We start from the raw sequence: 25,936 nt of genomic DNA, 5'->3' as shown, positions 1-25,936 counted from the left end.
CGCAAAAACAAACAAACAAAAAACTAGCAAACAGAATCCAGCAGCGCATCAAAGGTATCATACACCATGATCAAGTGGGGTTTATCCCAGGAATGCAAGGATTCTTCAATATACACAAATCAATCAATGTGATACACCATATTAACAAACTGAAGGATAAAAACCATGTGATCAACTCAATAGATGCAGAAAAAGCTTTCAGACACCCATTAATGATAAAAACCCTCCAGAGAGTAGGCATAGAGGAAACTTACCTCAACATAATTAAGGCCATATATGACCAACCCATAGCCAGTATCATTCTCCATGGTGAAAAACTGAAACCATTTTGACTAAGATCAGGAATAAGACAAGGTTGCCCACTCCCACTACTATTATTCAACATAGTTGTGGAAGTTTTAGCCACAGCAGTCATTGAAGAGAAAGAAATAAAAGGAATCCAAATCGGAAAAGAAGAAGTAAATCTGTCACTGTTTGCAGATGACATGATACTATATATAGAGAATCCTACAGTTGCTAGCAGAAAACTACTAGAGCTAATCAATGAATTTGGTAAAATAGCAGGGTACAAAATTAATGCATAGAAATCTCTTGCATTCCTATACACTAATGATGAAAAGTCTGAAAGAGAAATTAAGGATACACTCCCATTTAACATTACAACAAAAAGAATAAAATACCTAGGAATAAACCTATCTAAGGAGACAAAAGACCTTTATGCAGAAAACTATAAGACACTGATGAAAGAAATTAAAGATGATACAAACAGATGGAGAGATATACCGTGTCCTTGGATTGGAAGAATCAACATTGTGAAAATGACTATACTACCCAAAGTGATCTACAGATTCAGTGCAATCTCTATCAAGCTACCAATGACATTCTTCATAGAACTAGAACAAAAAAATTTTACAATTGTATGGAAACACAAAAGACCCCAAGTAGCCAAAACAATCTTGAGAAAGAAAAACGGAGCTGGAGGAATCAGGCTCCCTGACTTCAGACTATACTACAAAGCTACAGTAATCAAGACAGTATGGTACTGGCACAGAAACAGAAATATAGATCAATGGAACAGGATAGAAAGCCCAGAGATAAACCCATGCACATATGGTCACCTTATCTTTGACAAAGGAGCCAAGAATATACAATGGAGAAAAGACAGCCTCTTCAATAAGTGGTGCTGGGAAAACTGGACAGCTACATGTAAAAGAATGAAATTAGAACACTCCCTAACACCATACACAAAAATAAACTCAAAATAGATTAAAGACCTAAATGTAGGGCCAGACACTATAAACCTCTTAGAGGAAAACATAGGCAGAACACTCTGACATAAATCACAGCAAGATCCTTTTTGACCCACCTCCTAGAGAAATGGAAATAAAACCAGAATAAATGGGACCTAATGAAACTTAAAAACTTCTGCACAGCAAAGGAAACCATAGACAACACAAAAAGACACCCTCAGGATGCGAGAAAATATTTGCAAACAAAGCAACTGACAAAGGATTAATCTCTAAAATATACAAGCAGCTCATTTTGCTCAATATCAAAAAAACAACCCAATCCAAAAGTGGGAGGAAGATCTGAATAGACATTTCTCCAAAGAAGATATACAGATTGCCAACAAATACATGAAAGGATGCTAACATCATTAATCATTAAAGAAATGCAAATCAAAACCACAATGAGGTATCACCGCACACTTATCCTTCTCGAACTCCTCCAAAATATAGCAGAGGGCGGAACACTCCCAAACTCATGGCCACAGAATGGCCATCATCAAAAAATCTGCAAACAATAAATGCTGGAGAGGATGTGGAGAAAAGGGTACCCTCTTGCAATGTTGGTGGGAATGTAAACTGATACAGCCACTATGGAGAACAGTATAGAGGTTCCTTAAAAAACTAAAAACAGAGCTACTATATGACCCAGCAATCCCACTACTGGGCATATACCCTGAGAAAACCACAATTCAAAAAGAGACATGTACCACAATGTTCATTGCAGCTCTATTTACAATAGCCAGGACATGGAAGCAACCTAAATGTCTATCAACAGATGAATGGATAAAGAAGATATGGCACATGTATACAATGGAATATTACTTGGCCATAAAAAGAAATGAAATTGAGTTATTTGTAGTGAAATAGATGGACCTAGAGTCTAACATACAGAGTGAAGTAAGGCAGAAATAGAAAAACAAATACTAACACATATAAATGGAACCCCAAAAAAAAAGTGGTTCTGATGAACCTAGGGGCAGGACAGGAATAAAGGCGCAGATATAGAGAATGGCCTTGAGGACACGGGGAAGTGGAAGGGTAAGCTGGGATGAAGTAAAAGAGCAGCACTGACATATATACACTACCAAATGTAAAATAGCTAGTGGGAAGCAGCTGCAGAGCACAGGGAGATCAGCTCAGTGCTTTGTGACCACATAGAGAGGTGGGATAGGGAGGGTGGGAGGGAGGGGATATGTGGATATATGTATACATATAACTGATTCACTTTGTTATACAGCAGAAACACAACATTGTAAAGTAAATATACTCCAATGAAGATGTTTAAAAAAAAAAGGCTCTATGATATGTGTGTGCATCCGGGTGTGTATGTATTTTGAAAAAGTGAACTTCAGAGGTGCTTAGCTGGATGAAAGAATGTTTCACAGAGTTTCAGGAAGTTGAGTACTATGGGATATTGACCTGCTTTTCCATAGCATCTTCATTTAGCAAGAATATGTACAAAAGTTCTGTGTCAAACCTAACATTTCTGTGAGAAGATTCTTGTGCCTACAGTTAACTGTTTTTTTTTTTTTTTCCTGTTAGAGACTTCTGTGACTTAAAATTAACTTTACATTCCCCAGATCATTAAAATAGCTCTTTCTCTGCTGTTGAAAAATACTCACTTCTCAGAACAGAGTGAGCTGAAGTGTGAGCTTTCCTTATTTATGCCGTCAGTAATGTCACTTTGAGGTATGAAAATGCATCTTTTCTAGACGTGAACATTAATCTTTACTGTATTTTGGCAGTCATCCTGGTGTCATTGCAGAACTTTCAGTCTGATTCATTTCATCTAAAAGAAATGTATAGAGATGTTTTAAAAATTATTTGGCATAATTGAAATCTAATATATTATTGCATTTTTAGAAGTGTCGTAGTTGTGCGGTAAAGATTATATTTCTGGTACCTTATCCCATTCCTCAGGTAAAATAACAAAGGCTTCTAAGATAATGCATTCAAAGTCTTTTGTAAAGAATGCTTAGCTTTTTCCTACCCTAAGTAAATCTTCCTTGGATCCTTTCTTATGCCCTTTCCACTTACCCACCTAATGTAATATTTCCTTTCTTTGACTCTATGTTACTGTATTCTTATAGCTCTTACCTTTTTTCCTGCTTTGCATTATGGTTATTTGAATAGTTGTTTTATGTCCACTACCAAATTATAAGGTGTTCTTGGGCACATTATGTCTTGTTCATCTTTGTGCCTCTTGCAGTACCCTCACAGTACCTTGCTCAATTAAATAGCTAATGACTTAAATGAAATAATGACAATTGGACATTTTGGATTATATGAAATTTTCTTAAGCCAGTGAGGCTAATGTAGGATGTTATGTCATTAATAACCATTCAGGATGACTTTCTTCCAAAAAGTACAAAACACCTTTACATTTTGTTTTTCTGAAATGAACTCTTAAAGCCAGAAAAGATTTAGGAATAACCACCTGTGCCGTGCATCTCCCTGCATTATTAGAGAAGATAAGGTTTTTACTGGTCACATAACAGGGTGGTAGTAGAGGTAGAAAGAGGCCCTAAGTTTTCTATATGAACTCTAGTGTAATTGAACATTAATATCTGTTATTACTGTTAGTAATAACTTCAGATTTATTAACTGGCACTTAGGATACTAAGAAGCCTAAAATATACTTCATATCTTTAGATTTGCAGTCTCTTTGGTAAGTTGGCAGGTATACATGAAAATGATTTAATAAACAAGGTACCATAATAATGGTACAGAATGTTAATTCTACAGGAAATCAGAGGAAGAAATCAAGAGTGGTGATTATTTTACATAGCTTTTATGGAAGACGTGGGATTTCATTTGCATCTAAAGAGGGCCTCGGGCTTCCCTGGTGGCGCTATGGTTGGGAATCTGCCTGCCAATGCAGGGGACACGAGTTCGAGCCCTGGTCTGGGAAGATCCCACATGCCATGGAGCAACTAAGCCCATGTGCCGCAACTACTGAGCCCACGTGCCACAACTACTGGACCTCGCGTGCCTAGAGCCTGTGCTCCACAACAAGGAAGCCACCACAGTGAAAAGCTTGCGCACCGCAACAGAAGAGTGGCCCCCACTCACTGCAACTAGAGAAAGCCCATGCGCAGCAATGAAGACCCAATGCAGCCAAAAATAAATAAATAAATAAATAAATTTTAAAAATAAAGAGGGGCTGGCCAGAGGAGTAATACAGAAATAGTTTGTCATGTTAAGACATTTAGAAACAATAATAAAAGCAAGCCAGAAACTTGACTATCCTCACTTCCAGTCCAATAGCCTATTATATAGTCAATATTTTTATAATTATTAGGCATTATTCAAAATATTATATTTCTATTTAAATCTATCTAATGCCCAAAGTATTGTATTAGGCTTTGTGTATTGTATTAGTTACAGTCCTCATGTTTGTGCTTTCATGAAGACATATAAGCCCAGTTTGTTGAGCTCTGTGGGTATATAAACTATGAATATGAAATGAATTATGAAAATATTAACTACAATAATCCTTATAGTTTGCCCAAGGAACAACTTGACTGGCTAATCTGAAGCTAATTCTGCTCTCAGAAGTCCATAAATCTTAAATATAGCAATAGGAGATGCTCATTTTTTCCTTGTTATTTATTCTCCTATGTTCATTGCAACTATTGCTTTCATAGATTGCATGTACTTTGGGGATAACACACACCCTTTGCAGAGAAGAAGTATTACAAATATCAGTGAAATAAATACACTTGTTGATGTTTGCACTACTGCCTAGTGTGTATTTAGTAAGTTGTTCTAGGTTGTAGCTTTCGTAAAATAAATTACAAAAAAGTACATATGAAAAAGTGCATCCGTCTTTGTTGTGAAACACTGAAGTAGCTATGTCCCTGTACTGAAGTTGAATTGGGCACACTGTAATTTTTAGTATGTGTGAAGTGTAAATTTTAGCTTGTGTGAAGATGAAACACTTGAGGGGTATTTTTGAGAACTTTGTTACTGTTTAGATTAAATAATTCTTTTCAGTAATGTGATGAATGGATAATCAATTCAAGTATTTTGAAAGTATAACTAGCCATTAGAAAGCAAAACATTAGATGGAAAAAATCTTCCCAGTCAGATCTGGTGGAGCTCAGTCAGATTGAATAAGAAGAGTATTGAAATGGTTCAGATTAAGGAAGTTATAGCCTTTTTGTTGTTTAATAAAAATAACATTCTACTCAAAAATAACATTGAATGAAATAGTGTTAATATTACATCTAGCGTAAACATACTGTTTTATATCTAAAATAATCTAGGTGAAACAAATGCCCCCCCCGCCTTTTATTTTTTTTGCAAATAAGGAAAGATGAAGCCTGAGGACTGGGAATATTACTAGAACAAAAGAAAATAAATACAGCCTAATATTCGAATGGTCCTCAGAACACCAAAGGTGAACTCTTGAAAAGTAAACAAATATTATCAAATTCATTTACTAATCAAATATTATCAAACTCATTTACTTAGATTATTTATCTCTCATATAAATGGAAAAGATTGAGAATAGCAAGTACAGGGAAAGGAATACCCTCATACACTGCTGGTGGTGTGTAAATTGGAATGTCAGTATTGAAGGGTAATTTGGCAGTATCTATCAAAGTCAAAAATGGGGGTAGGGGAGGGAAGGATTGGGAGTTTGGGATTAGCAGAGGCAAACTATTATATATAGGATGGATAAACAACAAGGTCCTATTGTATAACACAGGGAACTATATTCAATATCCTGTGACAAATCATGGTGGGAAAGAATATGAAAAAGAATATATATATATATCTCTGAGTCACTTTGCTGTACAGAAGTAATTAATACATTGTAAATCAACTATACTTCAATAAAATTTTTTAAAAACTTAAAAACGATCACACTCTTCTAACCTAACAGTTTCATTTTTAGATATCTGTCCCACAGATATACTTGAATAAAAATAAATGCATAGGGAAAAAAGTCCCTGAGCTATATTTGTAATGGCAAAGTATGGAAACAACTTACTGTATTAATTGGCGAATAGTTAAACAGTCATAGTGGAACAGTCATAGAATGAAATACTCTGTAGTAGTTAAAGAAGTATGTCTGTATATCCTTTGATGGGATATACAAATATGCATCTTATTTTCCCTCTTCTTTCTTTTAGGGAGAGTGGTGGAATTTCAGATGTATGAAAAAGAATACATAGTTTCTTATGTATTTCTCTACAACAACATTTTCAACAATAAAAGTGTATTCCTGTATTATTATTGTAACAAAAATGCAAGTAGTCTTGCTTATTCCACACAAAAATCTGTATCATGTCCAGCAAAACAATATTCCCATGATTTTCCTTTATTTAGACTCTTCATTTATTCTCTTCCCCTAACTTGATTACACCCCGGGCAGAAGGAAGAGTGAGTGTGGATCCCTAGATTCAATGACTCTGGCCATACAAAGCTTTTGAGAAATTCTCACTGGGGTGTAAGTTTGATTGAAATGGCGAGGCAGAGGGACAAGATGTCACCATAGTCCAAGACCTTGGCTTTGAACCTTGGAAGTCCTTAAACTGGATCATATCAGTGCCTTGGAATTGGTTGGATTCAGAGAAGCTTCTTTAGACTGTGTAATATCATGGGAGATTAAAATTATAAACCAGATTGCAGATTGCCAATTTATTAATTTACCATAAGAACTAGAAACTCCCATCTTCTGATCAACATGTTCTCTCTTTGAAGGCAATGTAAGTAGGAAGTACAAATTACTTAGTGAGCATGGAAATAGAATAAAAGAGTTAAGTGTATAATTAAGATACTTAATGGCTGAGGCTCTGATGGCCTACTGAATCCAAATTTATGGTTAGTATCCAGCTGCCACTGGAATGACTAGAGGGAATTCTTGTGGGCACTCCAGATAGTGCTGATTTTATAATGTGGTTCTCAGAGAGCAAAAATTTTCCAGGTTCATGGAGTGCACTGACCGATCAGCTATGTATACTAGCTGTGACAGGTGCTGTATCAGAGTCTAGAAATACAGATATAAAGGACACTCAGTCCTTGTTTTCTCAGAATCTTAGTTCATGTAGACTAAACACTTTGAAACCTTGAAGTTTTAGTTAACTGAGGTCTGAGTTTTGTTGAGAGCCAAATTTAGGTAGATCTCAGAAATTTATTTTGGCCTCAGTATTAACAGATGTTGCTTTTAACAATAGTGCTGGGTAACAGTCAGAAATAGTACAAAAGAGGTTTATGTAGGCCAGTGTCAGGAGTGGAAGAGCCAAGCAGTTGTTCTATGAATGTGCTGTTGCCAGAGATCATAAATACCAGAGGCGTAATAACATAGAAAGTGCAAGCAGATAAGTCAGGCTCAGGATAAGGTCTGGAATTCTAATAGTTTGGTAATTGAATCAGGATGTGCCAGTAATCAGAGTATCAGGATATGAATTTAAGTAACGCTTATCTTACTAGGGAAATTTACCATGATATGGGTTGATTTCTGAGACATTATTGGGCCTGAGCCCACTAATAGGGCTGGCAAGTTACAGCTCTTGGCTGAGGAGGATGAAACATCAACCTGGGTCTGCCTTTATTTTTCTTTAAATGAAAAAGTTTGAGTAAAACTCTACCCCTGGAGTAATCTTTAAATTTTATTTGCATCATCTAAATTTTTTTATAAATTAAAAAGGTACACATATCTTACATTATTTTAATTGGCATGCACATATTACCTTGTATTCTGTCTTTAAACTTCACTCAAGATGCTTGCATGAAATACTGTCTGTTATCTGGAAAAATACATAAGCATAGTTTTAAAACTGAAATAGTATTTCATAAAAATCTATCTTGAAAAAACTTTTGACAATATTCAACACCCAATTATGATAAAAACCTTCCAAAAAGTAGGCATAGGGGGAACTTACCTCAATATAATGAATGCCATATATGACAAACACACAGCCAACATCATCCTCAATTGTGAAAAACTGAAACCATTTCCACTAAGATCAGGAACAAGACAAGGTTGCACACTCTCACCACTATTATTCAACATAGTTTTGGAAGTTTTAGCCACAGCAATCAGAGAAGAAAAAGAAATAAACGGAATACAAATCAGAAAAGAAGTAAAACTGTCACTGTTTACACATGACATGATACTATACATAGAGAATCCTAAAGACGCTACCAGAAAACTACTAGAGCTAATCAATGAATTTGGTAAAGTAGCAGCATATAAAATTAGTGCACAGAAATCTCTTGTACTCCTATACACTAATGATGAAAAATCTGAAATGGAAATTAAGGAAACACTCCCATTACCATTGCAACAAAAAGAATAAAATACCTAAGAATAAACCTACCTAAGGAGACAAAACACCTATATGCAGAAAGCTATAAGACACTGATGAAAGAAATTAAGGATGATACAAACAGATGGAGAGATATACCATATTCTTGGACTGGAAGAATAAACATTGTGAAAATGACTATACTACCCAAAGCAATCTACAGATACAGTGCAATCCCTATCAAACGATCAATGGCATTTTTCACAGAACTAGAACAAAAAATTTCACAATTTGTATGGAAACAAAAGACCCTGAATAGCCAGGGCAATCTTGAGAAAGAACAACAGAGCTGGAGGAATCAGGCTCCCTGACTTCAGACTATACTACAAAGCTACAGTGATCAAGACAGTATGGTACTGGCACAAAAACAGAAAGATTAGATCAATGGAACAGGATAGAAAGCCCAGAGATAAGCCCACACACATATGGTCACCTTATCTTTGTTAAAGGAGGCAAGAATATACAATGAAGAAAAGACAGCCTTATCAATAAGTGGTGCTGGGAAAACTGGACAGCTACATGTAAAAGAATGAAATTAGAACACTCCCTAACACCATACACAAAAATAAACTCAAAATGGATTAGAGACCTAAATGTAAGACTGGACACTATAAAATTCTTAGAGGAAAACATAGGCAGAACACTGACTTAATCACAGAAAGATCTCTTTTGTTCCACCTCCTAGAGTAACGGAAATAAAACCAAAAATAAACAAATGGGACCTAATGAAACTTAAAAGCCTTTGCAAAGCAAAGGAAACTACAAACAAGACGAAAAGGCAACCCCCAGAATGGGAGAAAATATTTGCAAACAAATCAATGGACAAAGGATTAATCTTCAAAATATATAAACAGCTCATGCAGCTCAATATTAAAAACACAGACAACCCAATCCAAAAATGGGGAGAAGACCTAAATAGACATTTCTCCAAAGAAGACATACAGATGGCCAAGAAGCACATGAAAAGCTGTTCAACATCACTAATTATTAGAGAAATGCAAATCAAAACTACAATGTGGTATCACCTCATACCAGTTAGAATGGGCATCATCAGAAAATCTACAAACAACAAATGCTGGAGAGGGTGTGGAGAAAAGGGAACCCTCTTGCACTGTTGGTGGGAATGTAAATTGATACAGCCACTATGGAGCACAGTATGGAGGTTCCTTGAAAAACTAAAAATAGAATTACCATATGATCCAGCAATCCCACTACTGGGCATATACCCAGAGAAAACTCAAAAAGACACATGCACTCCCAGAGAAAACTCAAAAAGACACATGCACTCCAACATTCATTGCAGCACTATTTACAATAGGTCATGGAAGCAACCTAAATGCCCATCGACAGACGAATCGATAAAGAAGATTTGGTACATATATACAATGGAATATTACTCAGCCATAAAAAGGAACGAAATTGGGTCATTTGTAGAGACGTGGATGAATCTAGAGACTGTCATACAGAGTGAAGTAAGTCAGAAAGAGAAAAACAAATACTGTATGCTAACACATATATATGGAATCTTAAAAAAAAAAAGTGGTTATGAAGAACCTAGGGGCAGGACAGGAATAAAGATGCAGATGTAGAGAATGGACTTGAGGACATGGGGAGAGGGAAGGGTAAGCTGGGATGAAGTGGGAGAGTGGCATGGACTTGTATATACTACCAAATGTAAAATAGATAGCTAGTGGGAAGCAGCCGCATAGCACAGGGAGATCAGCTCCGTGCTTTGTGACCACCTAGAGGGGCGGGATAGGGAGGGTGGGAGGGAGACTCAAGAGGGAGGAGATATGGGGATATATGTATATATATAGCTGATTCACTTTGTTATAAAGCAGAAGCTAACACACCATTGTAAAGTAATTATAGTCCAATAAAGATGTTAAAAAAAAATCTCCCTGTCTCATATCTCACCCACCTCCCACCCCCACCGGCACTATTGCTATTACTGTTTTGTGTGTCCTTCCAGAATTAATTAATAAGAACATACAAATACACATTCTTGTTTCCCCTTTTTACACGAAAGGTATCATACTATATATGTTGTCCCACACCTTGCTTTATTAAGATAACAGTATGTCTTGAAAATCTTTCCAAATCTATACATAGTTTTTTCATTTTCTTTTTATTGCTATGTGATATTGCCTTGTATATATTGATATTTATCGTAGTGTAACCAGTTCTCTCTTGGTGATCACTGGGGTGGTTTTTAGTCTTTTGCTGTTTGTTACAAACCATGTTGCAATGAATGTTTGTGTGTGTAGTTTCAAAGGTGTGCAAGTATATCAATAGCGTATTATATCAGAAGTGGAATTGCTAGGTCAATATATGCAGTTTATATAGGTGATTTTGATGGATATTACCAAATTGCCCTCTGTAGATTGTACCAATTTACACATTCCTCAGCAGTGCCATTTCTACAGCATTGCCAACTAGTATGTTTTAAAACTTTTGGATTTTGCCAGCTTAATGAGTGAAAAACAGTTTGTCAATATAGTTTTAATTTGCATTGTCTTATTATGTGTGATATTAAGTATCTTTTCATAGATTACAGAGACATGTTTACTTGTTTTTCAACTGTCTTTTTATATATTTAGCCCAACTTTCTGTTATTTTGTGAAATAATATTTTAATACTTTTTAATGGTTATCATTTTTAATATTTATATTACATTGTATTCTGTCATTATAACATTGTGTATCTTTCTGTAATTGGACACTTGATCTCCTTTTGAAGTGCGGCTATTATATTTATTTTTCTGGGAACAGTTTTGAAGAGGTTTCCCCCCCTTACGTTATTTATTTGGGAATCAAGAATTTTGGGATCTATTGTAGGTTTTTGTACTAATTGTCTATAAGTAAACTACATAACTTATCTAGATCTTAGTTGCTTCACCTGTAAAATAACGATGTTGAATTAAGTGATTTTCTGGTTCTGTGGCCCTTTGAAAGTTACCAAAAGCAATACATTAAGCATGATAGTTTAAAAATAATAGATATAGAAACAGCAGTGATATACTGTTACAGGTTTTTTGCTTTTTTTAAAAAAACAACTTGTTCTGTTTCTTGTTGGGTAGATAATGCTTTTCTTTGGTAACAAGATTATCTTTTACTTGCTTCTCTTGACATTTCTTGATTAGAAATACGTCTTCATCTTTTTTCAGTTGCAATGAAAGCTATTTTTTAGAGGCATGCCTTTTTTTGGGAGAAGGATAGGGACTGTTAGGAAAGAGAAAAATGCACTGGTTTTGATTTAGTTTAATCCATGTCATAAATGTGCATGTTAATCTTCATTACTGCATAACTGCTGCCAGTTGGCCTATTCAGTTTTCCAGACTCAGTTGGAAAGCTGATCTCCTTAAATCTGTTTAAACGGTCTCGCATCAAAAATTAACACATTCGACTAGTTACACTATTTCTTCAGTACAAAGCTGAGAATTAAATTATAATAGAGCCTGTTCTCAGTGGGATAATTTTTTTCCTCAGTTTACTTGGCATCTATTGGAAATTACACTAGAGAAGATGACTAGATATATATTGATGTGTACTTTGGGGAATGAGATTAAAACCAGTGGTGAAATGAGATGTAGACAGTAACATTTGAATTACAACATCAGATGTAAGTGGAATGTTAGTATAACTCAGAACCTCCAAAGTTTAAAATTCTTTGGAGCCATAGCATACGGATATGGATTCCCAAAGCTAATAAATCTTGAATATATCATATGGTCTTAGTCCCTCCCCCCGAATTGAAATAGATTAAATTTTGCCATACCTTTTTTCACCAGAGGTATGAGAACATTAAAGAAATAAAAGAAACCCTAAAGCTCCTGTAGGCAGTTCTCTCATCAATGGGTATACTCTTCTCTGAGGAGGAGAGATGAACTTCCTTTGTGCATAACTGTTTAGTAGTAGAATTGAGACTAGATCTTGGGTCATTGGATTCCTATTCCATTTCACTTTCTACCATATTCCTTAGTGTTGTCATTATTTTAATTTCTTTTCCCTTTTTGTCTTCCTCATCTCCTATGCAGTTAGATTTTTTTTTTGCCACACCACACGACTTGCAGGATCTCAGTTCCCCAACCAGGGATTGAACCCGGGCGCTCAGCAGTGAGAGTGCAGAGTCCTAACCACTGGACCACCAGGGAATTCCAATGCAGTTAGATATTGATGTATGTCAAACACTGATATCTGATAGTTTTGTTTCTCTTTGGAAAATGTTATTTTATTTTATTTTTGGTTTCTATACTTAACCATCCTGATCTAGGTGCTCATCACAATACTTTTGGTTATTAGCTGCCTCTGACTGTACTCATTACTTCCCTGTTAGCTCTCTCTGCCTATGGTTCTTTGTAGTTTATTCTATTCACTGCTATTAGATAGGTTGGAATTCTTTTAAAAATGTTTGCATCATGTTATTTTCCTCTTAAGGACTTCAGTGGCTCCCTGTTTGTTATATATGTGATCAAAATTCTCAGTCCAGCATTCAAAGGATCTTCTCAAGTGATCATGGCTTTCCTATTTGATCATTTATATATTCTCCAAATCTGATCAGATGTTGTAAACTTATCTTCCAGCCTTATACCCCTTGCCTAGTCCAGCTTTTGCACTGGTTATGTTATTTGTCTTTCACATTGAGAACTTTCGAATGCTCTTTTCTTTCTGTTGTCAATGTTGAATAATGTTTTCTCCAGATATGAATGTTTTAGTTGTGCTTGTCTTTGTTACAGATAAAAGCAATGCTATGTATGAATGCACTTGGGGGTTTGGAAAATGTTAATTTAAAAATGAATCAGAAGTTGACGGATGTAAGAAAACATAAAAGACAATCTCCTTGGTGCTGGAATTTGCTAGAGTATGTGCAATAAAATGAGGTGATTTCTAGGATTGGAAGGGAGGTAAGAATTGCGGTGCTGAAGCTTAGGTCATAGCATATAGGAGAAAAAATTAATTATTTCCCACTTTATCTTTAAGGGCAAGATTTAGCTCCAACTTTGGCATTGGACCTAGGTTGAATGAAGGAGGCTAAGAGAAAGGTTTACTTAAGAGATTATAGGTATAGGTCCCAGAGAAGAATCAGTAACCGCCTCGGTGATGTTAGGAGACAGCTAAATAGTCTAACTTGACCTGAACCCAAACAATGAAAGACATAGTTTTCTTAGTGTATTGGGGTTGAGAAATGTACTTAAATGTTCAGAGCCAGTACCTGTATAATTTGCAACTTGACATTTTTCATGTTAAAGTAAAATAGTTAAATATTTTAAGCAGCTGTAATGTAACAGGCTCTGTGTTAGACTGTGTGTTTTCAAAGAGGAAAAGAATAATTTTGGCCTCAGAACCAATTGTGTATGTTGGGGGTTGGGGGGAGGCAAAGTTATGTATGAACAAATACGTGAATATGTGAATATACATACAAAGTGCAAGGTAATTTAAATCAGGAAGAAATAAACTATGCTTTGAGAAAATCAAAGGGGAGAAGTATGGATACTTTGTGTGATTTGAATGAACTGCCACTACAAAAAGTCATGTAATCAAGAAGAAATGTCTGTTTCTCCTTCAGTCACCTGTAGATGGCTTTACAGTGAGTTCTTTTGGTGTAGCACTTTAGTAAATTTCTCTGACATCCATGGCTGTATCCTCACCAGAGTTTCCAGACCTCAATCCTGTTGGGAGTGGCCTGTTTACAGATTTATTCCTTTTTTGTTGCTCTGCAACAGCCCTTTAAGTAGTGACTGCTCCCTGTATCTAATGTCTCTTTACCCCTTAGTACTTAATTGCCTGTTGTAATTAATAATGCTTTATATTAAATTTTCCCTGTTCAAATTACCATGTGGTTTCTTCTAATTATACCTTGACTGATATGTAAGGTTTATAAGTAGTAGTACATTTCTCATCAGATTGTTCTGAGGATTAAATGGAATAATGCATAGTATTGCCAAGTGTTTAGAATACTGTCTGCCATTAAGTACTTAGTATTTGTTGGTGATGTTAATACTGTTATTATCATCATCATCACTGTCACTGCCACCAGCTAGGAATAACATTTCTACTTTTTGTTCACAGGATGTTTCGTCTTAACTCTCTTTCTGCATTGGCAGAGCTGGCAGTGGGTTCTCGATGGTACCATGGAGCATCACAGCCCACCCAGATCAGGCGACGGCTGATGATGGTGGCTTTTCTTGGAGCATCTGCAGTAACTGCAAGTACTGGTCTCTTGTGGAAGAGGTGAGTGTTATCTGAGCATCCTGTTCCTGCATGTACTTTTATTCTTCCAGTTGTCTCCGTTATCTAAAAGGGATTGATTTCTGGCTTGACTTTGTGTCAAAATTTCTTTGCTAAATCATTTGGCATTGATAATATTTGTCTATGAAATAAGATGTTTCAGGGAATTAGGCTATCATGTCAAAGCAACAAATAGGAAATATTCTGCTTCAAGGTCTGTCTGTCTTTTATAGGGTGAAAAAGAAGTTGGGAGGGGCATAATAAGCAAAGAGTCCATGGCTTTTTATTGGCTGAGTCCTTGTCAGGAAAGAAGAGGTGTCTTTCTTCTTCCTGTTGGGCTCTGCTATCATCACAGAGTGTGAGAGCTCCCGCTGACTGTAATTGAGGCTTCTGTTGATTAATTTTTTACATTTCCCCCTTTTGACCAAGATCCTTATCTGAAAGCATTGCTGATCAAGAATCAGGTTTTCTACTATCAGTGAGTTTTCATATTTCAGTGCCAGGGAGGAACTTTCCTGGGTCTAATGTCTCATGTTGGAGAGGAAGTGCATAGATTGGAAAACTGTTGAGGTCACATTTGAGTAACAAGGAGGTGTAAGAGGGAGAACTCTCATGCACGTTTTATCTGAAGTTCACTGTTACCAAGATCATAGACATTGGAAATCATCTGAAACATTGTCATCATTAAAGGTTTCGGCAACACATTTCCAACAGGCCTTGTTCAGATATCTTGGGATAGCTGTCTCATCAGAAGTTGTCTCCTTCAATTTCAGGAAATCTTTGGTTTCAGGTCACCAGATGATGTGCAGGTCCAGTCAGGGTTTGGCGCTTTCTTTAGGTTTCTGACGTGAATCTAATAGTCTCTTCCTTGGAGTTTGGCAGCACAAAGGTTGGTTAGCAGTACCCGATAGAGGCCTCTCCAGCAAGCTTGAAGAGAGTTCTTCTGGAGGTGTCTTTTCCAACAGACAGAATCTCCAGGTGCAAGGTGTGATGCTTAAGGTCTTCATCTCCGAACAGTGCACTGTGAAAAGATTGCTTTACCAAAGCATGATTATTTTTAATAGAAGCAGTTAGGTCTTTGGAATATTAGAGTATCTCTTCTTTTATCAGTTGTGGGTCAGAAGAAGGAGACAAGTGCATTGGGCATCCTATGACTGTTTCAAAGGGTGAGAGTTTATGAGTTCCAAAAGGGGTGGATCTGAGATTTAGAAGGACCAGTGACAATGCTTTGGTCAAGGTATTTGGAGGGCCTCTACAAATTTTGCCAATAGAGTCTTAGTAATGCCTTTAGTCCTTTTCATTATACCAGAGGGTGGTTAGCACAGTGAAGGTCTTGTAAAACCAGCCTAAATTACATGTTAAGGTTCAGTCACTAAATAGTGTAGGAATTTGAAGGAATAGAGTCATTACCTTGGCTGAGTAAGTAGGGAAAATCTTTATAGAATAGATTATCAATTTCAATCTCTAGTTAGCCCAAGGAGCCTTTACTGAACATTCAGTTTTTTTCTTGGTGTTCATAATAGAATGAACATGGGAAGCCCATCAGATGATTTGTCTTCATGTAGAATTTTCTTTCAAGTGCAAGTTTTTATCTAAATACCTGTTTGTGATTCTTTTGGTCTCACATTTCTTCTTTCAGTGCATTTTTTGTTGTTGTGGTGGTAAAAAATATGTATAACATAAAATTCACCATCCTGCAGTATAATCTTTAAAAATTGTGAATCACTGTATTGTATACCTGTAACTTACTGTACATCAACTATACTTCAGTTTTATACAGTAGGTTCTTATTAGTTATCTATTTTATATGTAGTAGTGTGTATATGTCAGTCCCTGTCTCCCAATTTATGCCTTTCCCCACTTTCCCCCTTGGTAACCATAAGTTTGTTTCCTACATCTGTGACTCAACTTCTGTTTTGTAAATAGGTTCATTTGTACCCTTTTTTTTAGATTCCACATATAAGTGATATCATATGATATTTGTCTTTGTCTGACTTACTTCACTCAGTATGACAATCTGTAGGTCCATCCTTGTTGCTGCAAATGGCATTATTTCATTCTTTTTCATGGCGGAGTAATATTTCATTATATATATGTACCACATCTTCTTTATCCATTCCTCTGTCGATGGACATTTAGGTTGCTTCCATGTCTTGGCTATTGTAAACAGTGCTGCAGTGAACTTTGGGGTGCATGTATCCTTTCGAATTATGGTTTTCTCCAGATACATGCCCAGGAGTGGGATTGCTGGATCATATGGTAGCTCTATTTTTAGTTTTTTAAGGAATCTTCATACTGTTCTCCATAGTGACTGTACCAATTTACATTCCCACCAACAGTGTAGGAGGGTTCCCTTTCCTCCACACCTTCTCCAGTATTTATTTTTTGTAGGTTTTTTATGATGGCCATTCTGACCGATGTGAGGTGATACTTCATTGTAGATTTGGATACCTCATTGTAGTTTTGATATGCATTTCTTTAATAATTAGTGATGTTGAACATCTTTTCATGTGCCTGTTGCCCATCTGGATGTTTTCTTTGGAGAAATATCTCTTTAGATCTTCTGCCCATTTTTTGCTTGAGCTGTTTTGTTTTTTTTCTTAAAGAGATACTTTTTTTTTTTTCTCCCCACCACGTGGCATGTGGGATCTCAGTTCCCTGACCGGGGATCAAACCCGTGCCTGCCCCCTGTGATGGAAGCACAGAGTCTTAACCACTGGACCTCCAGGAAGTCCCGGGTTGTTTGTTTTTATGTTTTGGAGATTAATCCCGTGTCAGTCGCTTTGTTTGCAAATTCTGTATTGATTGATAGAAATTTAGGTTTCTCCCATATCTTCGCTACTGTGAATAATACTGCACTGAACATGAGAGTGTATATCTCTTTGAGATCCTGATTTCAGTTCCTTGTGATGTGTAACCAGAAGTGGGATTGCTTAATCATATTCTAGTTAGAAAACTAACATATTCTATTGCTAGTTTTTTGAGTATCCTCCATACTGTTTTCCATAGTGGCTGTATCAATTTACTTTCCCACCTACAGTGTACCAGGCATCCCTTTTCTCCACATGCTTGCCTACACTTGTTATCTTTTGGGTTTTTGTTTTGTGATTTGTTTGTTTGTTTTTGAGCAAAGCCATCCTACCAGGTGTGAGGTGATATCTCGTGGTGGTTTTGATTTGCATTTCCCTGATGATTATTGATGTTGAGCACCTTTAATCAGGTTATTTATTTTGTTGCTATTGTGTTGTAAGAGTTCCTTTTATACATTTTAAATATTAACCCTTTATTAAATATATGGTTTGCAAATATTTTCTTCCATTGTGTAGATGGTCTTTTCATTTTGTTGATTATTGCTCTGCTGAAGGTTTTTAGTGTCATGTAATCCTGCCTGTTTTTGATTTGTTGCCTGTGCTTTTCGTGTCATATCCTTTATATTTAAGGCTGAATATTATTATGTTATACAGATATACCATATTCCCTTTATCCATTTATCTATCAATATACATTTGGGTTGCTTCCATGTTTTAGCTATTGTGAATAATGCTGCTATTAACATGAGTGTGCAAAAATCTCTGAATGACCCTGCTTTCAGTTCTTTCGGATGTATAACCGGAAGTGGGATTGCTGGATCATATGTTAGTTCTACTTTTAATTTTTTGAGGAACCTGTTCATGTCGAACTTTTCACGAATTTCATTGCTGTTGCTCCTGCTTAGCTTTATCTGAAAATCTTTATTTGTTTAATATGATGGACCTTCTTGATTGATAGATTTTTTTTTTTTTTTAATATCCAGGGCCCTTGCACAATCCCCACCATCTGTAAACAACCTAAAGAGTGAACTTGGTGATAAAGGGAAGAGTAAAGATGAAGGGGAAGATCGTAACCACGAAAAAAAGGCTTCAGGTATTTGTCTTGAGCCTTATCCAGAAGAGAAAAAGAAGAAACGTTCTGGATTCAGAGACAGAAAAGTATGGAACACAGTCTTATAAATTATTAGAACTATAGTTAATTCTATTTTAGAATAATGCTGTTGAGTCTTTTATCATATATTTCAGATGGCTTATATTCACTTTGAAGTTATTCACCTCTTTGCTATTTTCCATCATGTTCTAAGGCAAATGTACTCTTTGAATGTGAAGTTAATTGGGATAGTGAAAAGGACCTAGGATTGGTAATCAGGATTAACATGTATTTTCTTTGTTCTTTCAATTCAACCACCTAAGGTGATTATTGCTTTTTAGATCTTTCTGGTTCTGAATGTTTTCATATATGTGAAGTTGAGTCTGTGATATACTGATTTGTCATGATGCCAAATTGTAAAGGCAGAATAAAATCTCTTTGGAAATATACAAATATTTCCAAAAAATCAACTAATTTTGAGGACAGCATAAACTCAACATAATTCCAGCATTTTATATCTTTAACACAATATGCTGTTATACAGTTTTACCTGAGAAAAGTTTAGCTCCTCTGTAATAATGCCTATGATATTGGGCATTTGAATTCAGCAGACCAGTGATGAAAAGTCAAAAGGTTGAATTTCTTAGACATTTTGCATGTTAGCATTGAAATTCAGGGAATTACCTTTACTTGCTAAAATATAGCTAATCAATGCAACAAGATAATTTGAGTTACTTTGTGTGTGTTGGGGGGGCTGTATAACTGCAAGCAAGAGAAATTTGGATCTTCTGTTTATTTGGATGAAGCTGTTAAATATGTCTTCTCATTTCCCAAATCCACTTCTGATTAAACTGAATTTGAACAAAAGTTATGTATCACAACTTAATTATCTATCATGCCATTTTTTCCAAAATGATACATTTATTTAATCTTTTGCCCTGAATGAATTTGAGGAAAGTTCAAATTTATCTTGCACAATCAGCTTCACTTATAGTCAAACTTTACATTTTACAGTGTTGGGCAAAAATGACCCAAGTAAATGTTTATTTTTGAATCTTCCATTTTCTGCTCCCGCTTTCTGCTTAGCAGATGACTATATCTTATGCTTCACAGAAAAAATGAAAGCTATCAGTGTAATTTACTTAATTAGTAGTTATAAAACCTTTCTAATCTATATCTGAAATAGTTCTTATTTCTTTCACTAAAGTCTCAGTGAATGGGTAACCATTCCATGTGTCATTTTGTCTCCCCAAGAACCTATTTAAAAACGTACTCCTTTTCTATCCTGTTTTTTTTTTTTAATTTTTATTTATTTATTTTGGCTGCATTGGATCTTCATTGCTGTGCGCAGGCTTTCTCTAGTTGTGGCAAGTGGGGGCTACTCTTCGTTGCGGTGCGCGGGCTTCTCACTGGGGTGACTTCTCTTGTTGCAGAGCACGGGCTCTAGGTGTGCAGGCTTCAGTAGTCGTGGCACGTGGGCTGAGTAGTCGTGGCTCGCGGGCTCTAGAGCATAGGCTCACGGGTTGTGACACATGGGCTTAGTTGCTCCACGGTATGTGAGATCTTAGCGGACCAGGGCTCGAACCTATGTCCCCTGCATTGGCAGGCAGATTGTTAACCACTGCGCCACCAGGGAAGCCATATCCCGTTTTTAAGAATTTTGTTTAATTAAGAAAAAAAATTTTTTTTGGCCACACTTTGTGGCACGTGGAATTTCCCTGACCAGGGATTGAACCCACACGCCTGCAGTGGAAGCGCTGAGTCTTAACCACTGGACAACTAGGGAAGCCCCCAACTTCATTTTTTTTGCATGTGGATATCCAATTTTCCCAACATCATTTGTTGAAAAGGCTGTCCTTTCTCCATTGAACGGTTGTGGCACCCTTGTCAAAATCATTTGATGATGTGTCTGAGGGTTTATTTCTGGGCTTTCTTTTCTATTTGTCTGCTCTATATGATTGTCTTTGTGCCAGTACCACATTTTTCTTATGACTGTAATAAGTTTTGAAATCAGGAAGTTGGAGTCCTCCAAATTTGTTCTTCTTTTTCAAAATTATTTTGGGTCTTTGGAGTCCCTTGAGATTGCATGATGGACACATAGGTTGTTACCGTACCTTGGCAATTGTGAACAGTGCTGCAATGAACATGGAGTACAGATATCTCTTTGAGATGCTGATTTCATTTCCTTTGGATATATACCCAGAAGCTGGATTATTGGGTCATATGGTTCTATTTTTTTTTAAATTTATAAATGTATTTATTTTATTTATTTTTGGCTGTGTTGGGTCTTCATTGCGGTGCGTGGGCTTCTCATTGCGGTGGCTTCTCTTGTTGCAGAGCACGGGCTCTAGGTGTGCGGGCTTCAGTATTTGTGGCTCACGGGCTCTAGAGCACAGGCTCAGTAGTTGTGGCACATGGGCTTAGTTGCTCCGCAGAATGTGGAATCTTCTTGGACCAGGGCTCGAACCCGTGTCTCCTGCATTGGCAGGTGGATTCTCAACCACTGCCCCACCAGGGAAGCCTGGTAGTTCTATTTTTAATTTCTTGAGGAACCTCTGTACTGTTTTCCATAGTGACTGAATCAATTTATGTTCCCACCAACAGTGCAAAAGTGTTCCCTTTTCTCCATACCCTCACCAACACTTGTTATCTCTTATCTTTTTAAAAAAATTTTTATTTTATATTGGAGTATAGTTGATTAACAATGTTGTGTTACTTTCAGGTGTACAGCGAAGTGATTCAGTTATACATATACAAGTATCTATGCTTTTTCAAATTCTTTTCCCATTTAGGTTAGTACAGAATATTGAGAAGAGTTCCCTGTGCTATACAGTAGGTCCCTGTTGGTTATCTATTTTAAATATAGCAGTGTGTACATGTCAATTCCAAACCAGTGTCTCCCTCCCCCCAACCCTTCCCTGCTGGTAACCGTAAGTTTGTTCTCTAAGTCTATGAATCTGTTTTGTAAATAAGTTCATTTGTGTCATTTTTTTTAGATTCCACATATAAACGATATCAATGATATTTGTCTTTCTCTGTCTGACTTACTTCACTTAGTATGATAATCTCCATGTCCATCCACGTTGCTGCCAGTGGCATTATTTCATTCTTTTTCATGGCTGAGTAATATTCCCTTGTGTATATGTGCCACATATTCTTTATCGATTCATCTGTCGACGGACATTTAGGTTGCTTTCATGACTTGGCTATTGTAAACAGTGCTGCAGTGAACATTGGGGTGCATGTATTCTTTCAAACCATGGTTTTCTCCAGATATATGCCCAGGAGTGGGATTACTGGATCATATGGTAGCTCTATTTTTAGTTTTTTAAGGAACTTCCATACTGTTCTCCATCGTGGCTGTACTAATTTATATTCCCACCAACAGCGTAGTAGGGTTCCCTTTTCTCCACACCCTCTCCAGCACTCATTGTTTGTGGACTTTTTGATGATGGCCATTCTGACTGGTATGAGGTCCTCATTGTAGTTTTGATTTGAGGTTCTCTGATAATTAGTGACGTTGAGCATCTTTTCATGTGCTTTTTGGCCATCTGTATGTCTTCTTTGGAGAAATGTCTATTTAGATCTTCCACCCATTTTTCGATTTTTTTTTTTCCCCGTGCCATGCGGCTTGCAGGATCTTAGTTCCCTGATCAGGGATTGAACCTGTGCCCTTGGCAGTGAAAGTGTGGAGTCATGGCCACTGGACCACCAGGGAATTCCCTGTTTGTTTTCTTGACAGAGCTGAATGAACTCTTTGTATATTTTGGAGATTAATCTCCGATTGGTCACTTTGTTTGCAAATATTTTCTTCCATTCTGTGGGTTTTCTTTTTGTTTTGTTTATGGTTTCGTTTGTTGTGCAGAAGCTTTTAAGTTTAACTAGGTCCCATTTGTTTATTTTTGTTTTTATTACTCTAGGAGGTGGATCCAAAAAGATATTGCTGCAATTTATGTCAAAGAGTGTTCTGCCTATGTTTTCCTCTAAGAGTTTTATAGTGTCCAGTGTTACATTTAGCTCTTTAATCCATTTTAAGTTTATTTTCGTGTATGGTGTTATAGAATGTTTTAATTTCATTCTTTTACATGTAGCTGTCCCGTTTTCCCAGCACCACTTATTGAAGAGACTGTTTTTTCTCCATTGTATATTCTTGCCTCCTTTGTCATAGATTAATTGACCATAGGTGCGTGGGTTTATTTCTGGGTTTTCTATCCTATTCCATTGATCTATATTTCTGTTTTTGTGCCAGTACCACACTGTTTTGAGTACTGTAGCTTTGTAGTATAGCCTGAAGTCAGGGAGCCTGATTCCTCCAGCTCTGTCTTTTGTGTCTCCACACAGACACAGGTCTTTTGTGTCTCCATATAAATGTAAAAATTTTTTGTACTATTTCTGTGAAAAATGCCATTGGTAATTTGATAGGGATTGCATTGAATCTGTACATTGCCTTGGGTAGTATAGGCATTTTGACAATATTGATTCTTCCAATCCAAAATCTTCTTTCTTAATGTAGGCATTTATTGCTATGAATTTCCTTTTAGAACTGCTTTTGCTGCATCCCATGTTTTGATATTTTGTGTTTCCACTTTCATTCCTCTTAAGATATTTTCTGATTTCTGTTTTCATTTCTTCCTTGACCCATTGGTTTTTCAGGAATGTGTTGTTTAATCTGCACATATTTTTGAATTTTCTAGTTTTCTTCTTTTTGTAGTTGAACTTTAGCTGCATACCATTATGGTCAAAAAAGATACTTGATATGATTTCAGTCTTAAATTTATAAAGCCTTGTTTTGTGACCTAACATGTGATCCCTGCTGGAGAGGGTCCCATGTGCACTTGAGAATAATGTGTATTCTGCTGCTTTTGAATGGAATTTTCTGTAAATGTCTTTGAGTTCATCTGGTCTAATATGTAGTTCAAGTCCAATGTTTCCTCATTTATTTTATATTCAGATGATCAGTTGTTCAAAATGGGGTATCAAAGTTCCCTTCTATTATTATATTGCTGTCTTTTTCTCCCTTTAGTTCTATTAATATTTGCTTTATAAATTTAGGATCTCTCATGTTGGGTATAAAACTGTTTACAAATGTTTTATCCTCCTTATGAATTGATCTTGTATAATTATATTGTTCTGTTTTTTGTCTCTTGTTACAGTCTTTGGCTTAAACTTTATTTTTCCTGATACAAATTTAGCTACCCCTGATTTCTGTTGGCTGTGTTTTCATGGAATATCTTTTTCCATTATTTCCCTCCAGTCTGGGTGTGTCCTTAAAGCTGAAGTGAGTCTCTTGTAGGCAGCATATAGTTGGATGTTTTTTTAATTCATTTAGCCACTCTGTGTCTTTGATTTTAGAGTTTAGTCCATTTACATTTAAGGTAATTGTTGATGAATATGCACTTATGATTGCTATTTTGTTATTTGTTTTCTTGGTGTTTTATAATTCCTCTGTCCTTTTATTCCTCTGTTATTCTCTTCCTTGGTGATTTGATGATTTTTTGCAATGATATGCTTAGATTTCTTTTCGTCTTTCGTGTTTCCAGTATAGGCTTTTGCTTTGTGTGTACCATGGAGTTTACATAAAACACCTTATATTTATAACAGTGTATTTTAAGCTGATAACTTCCAACATATACAAAAACTTTATATACTCCCCCCCTTTTTTTATGTTTTTCATATCACAATTTATATTTTTTATATTTTATGTCCATTTTAAAATTATTGTAATTATTTTAATACCTTTTCCTTTTACCTTTCATATTAGAGTTAGAAGTGATTTACCCACTACTATTAAAAATTAGAGCATTCTGAATATATTTACCTTTACCAGTGAGTTTTATATCTTGACATGTTTTCCTGTTAATAATTATTACATTTTTGTTTCTGCTTGAGGAATTAATTAGCTCTTTAACATTTCTTGTAAGATTGGTCTAGTGCTGATGCAGCTCCCTCAGCTTTTGCTTATCTGGAAAAGTCTTTATTTCTTTTTCAATGCTGAATCACAACTTTGCCAGGTAGAGTTTTCATGGTTGTCAGTTTTCTTCTTTCAGCACTTTGAATATATCATCCCCTTCCCTTCTGGCTGCAAAGTTTCTGCTGAAAAAATTTGCTGATAGTATTATGGGAGGTTCCTTTGAATATAACAAGTTGCTTTTCTCTTGCTTTTATGATTCTCTCCTTGCCTTTAACTTTGACAGTGTGTGTTTTTTTTTGGATTCATCTTGTTTAGAACTCTGTAGGCTTCCTGGATCTGGATGTCTGTTTCTTTCCCCAGATTGGGGACGTTTTCATCAGTATTTCATTGAATAAGTTTTCTGCCCCCTTTTTCTTTTTTTGTAATTTTTATTTTTAATTCATTTTTTAATTGAAGTATAGTTGAATTACAATGTTATGTTAATTACTGCTGTATAGCAAAGTGACTCATTTATACATATATATATACATTCTTTTTCAAATTCTTTTCCATTATGGTTTATCACAGGATATTGAATATAGTTCCCTGTGCTATGCAGTAGGGCCTTGTGGTTTATCCATTCTATATATACCAGTTTGCATCTGCTAATCCCCAATTCCCAATCCAACCCTCTCCCACTCTGCCCCCTTTTTCTTGTTCTTTCTACTTCTACGACCCCTTTAATGTGTATTTTGGTTCACTTGATGGTATTCCATATGTCCCTTAAGATATCTTTATTCTCTTTCATTCTCTATTCTTTTGGCTCCTCTGTATGAGTTCCACTGTTTGTCTTTGAGTTCACTTATTCTTTCTTCTATGTGATCTAGTCTGCTGTTGAACCCTTCTATTGAATTATTCAGTTCATTTATTGCATTCTTTAGTTCTGTGATTTCTGTTTGGTACATTTCTATCTCTGTGGGGGTTTTTTGTTTGTTTTTTAATAAAGTTATTTATTTATTTATTCATTTATTATTTTTGGCTGCATTGGGTCTTTGTTGCTGCATGTGGGCTTTCTCTAGTTGCGGTGAGTGGGAGCTACTCTTCGTTGTGGTGCGCGGGCTTCTCACTGTGATGGCTTCTCTTGTTGCGGAGCATGGGCTCTAGGCGCTCAGGCTTCAGTCGTTGTGGCACACGTGCTCAGTAGTTGTGGCTTGCAGTCTCTAGAGCGCAGGCTCAGTAGTTGTGGTGCATGGGCTTAGTTGCTCCGTGGTATGTGGGATCTGCACAGACCGGGGATCGAACCTGTGTCCC

General features: G+C 36.2%; 1 protein-coding gene across 2 annotated transcripts in view; it reads left to right on the top strand.

The window, feature by feature from the left end:
• MICU1 (mitochondrial calcium uptake 1) overlaps positions 1-25,936 on the top strand; it is a 200,544-nt gene that overhangs the window by 21,467 nt on the left and 153,141 nt on the right. For both annotated transcript variants that reach the window (XM_049697304.1, XM_004273143.4), the window contains exons 2-3: positions 14,677-14,838; positions 18,629-18,803. In XM_049697304.1, the coding sequence (XP_049553261.1) occupies positions 14,678-14,838; positions 18,629-18,803 (336 nt within the window). In that variant the 5' untranslated portion in view covers position 14,677. The remainder of the gene's footprint in view (positions 1-14,676; positions 14,839-18,628; positions 18,804-25,936) is intronic.

The sequence above is a fragment of the Orcinus orca genome, chromosome 14 (assembly GCF_937001465.1).
Source record: "Orcinus orca chromosome 14, mOrcOrc1.1, whole genome shotgun sequence".
NCBI lineage: Eukaryota > Metazoa > Chordata > Mammalia > Artiodactyla > Delphinidae > Orcinus > Orcinus orca.
The sequence above is the reverse complement of the archived record's forward strand: the minus strand, read 5'-3'. Positions and strand labels throughout refer to the sequence as shown.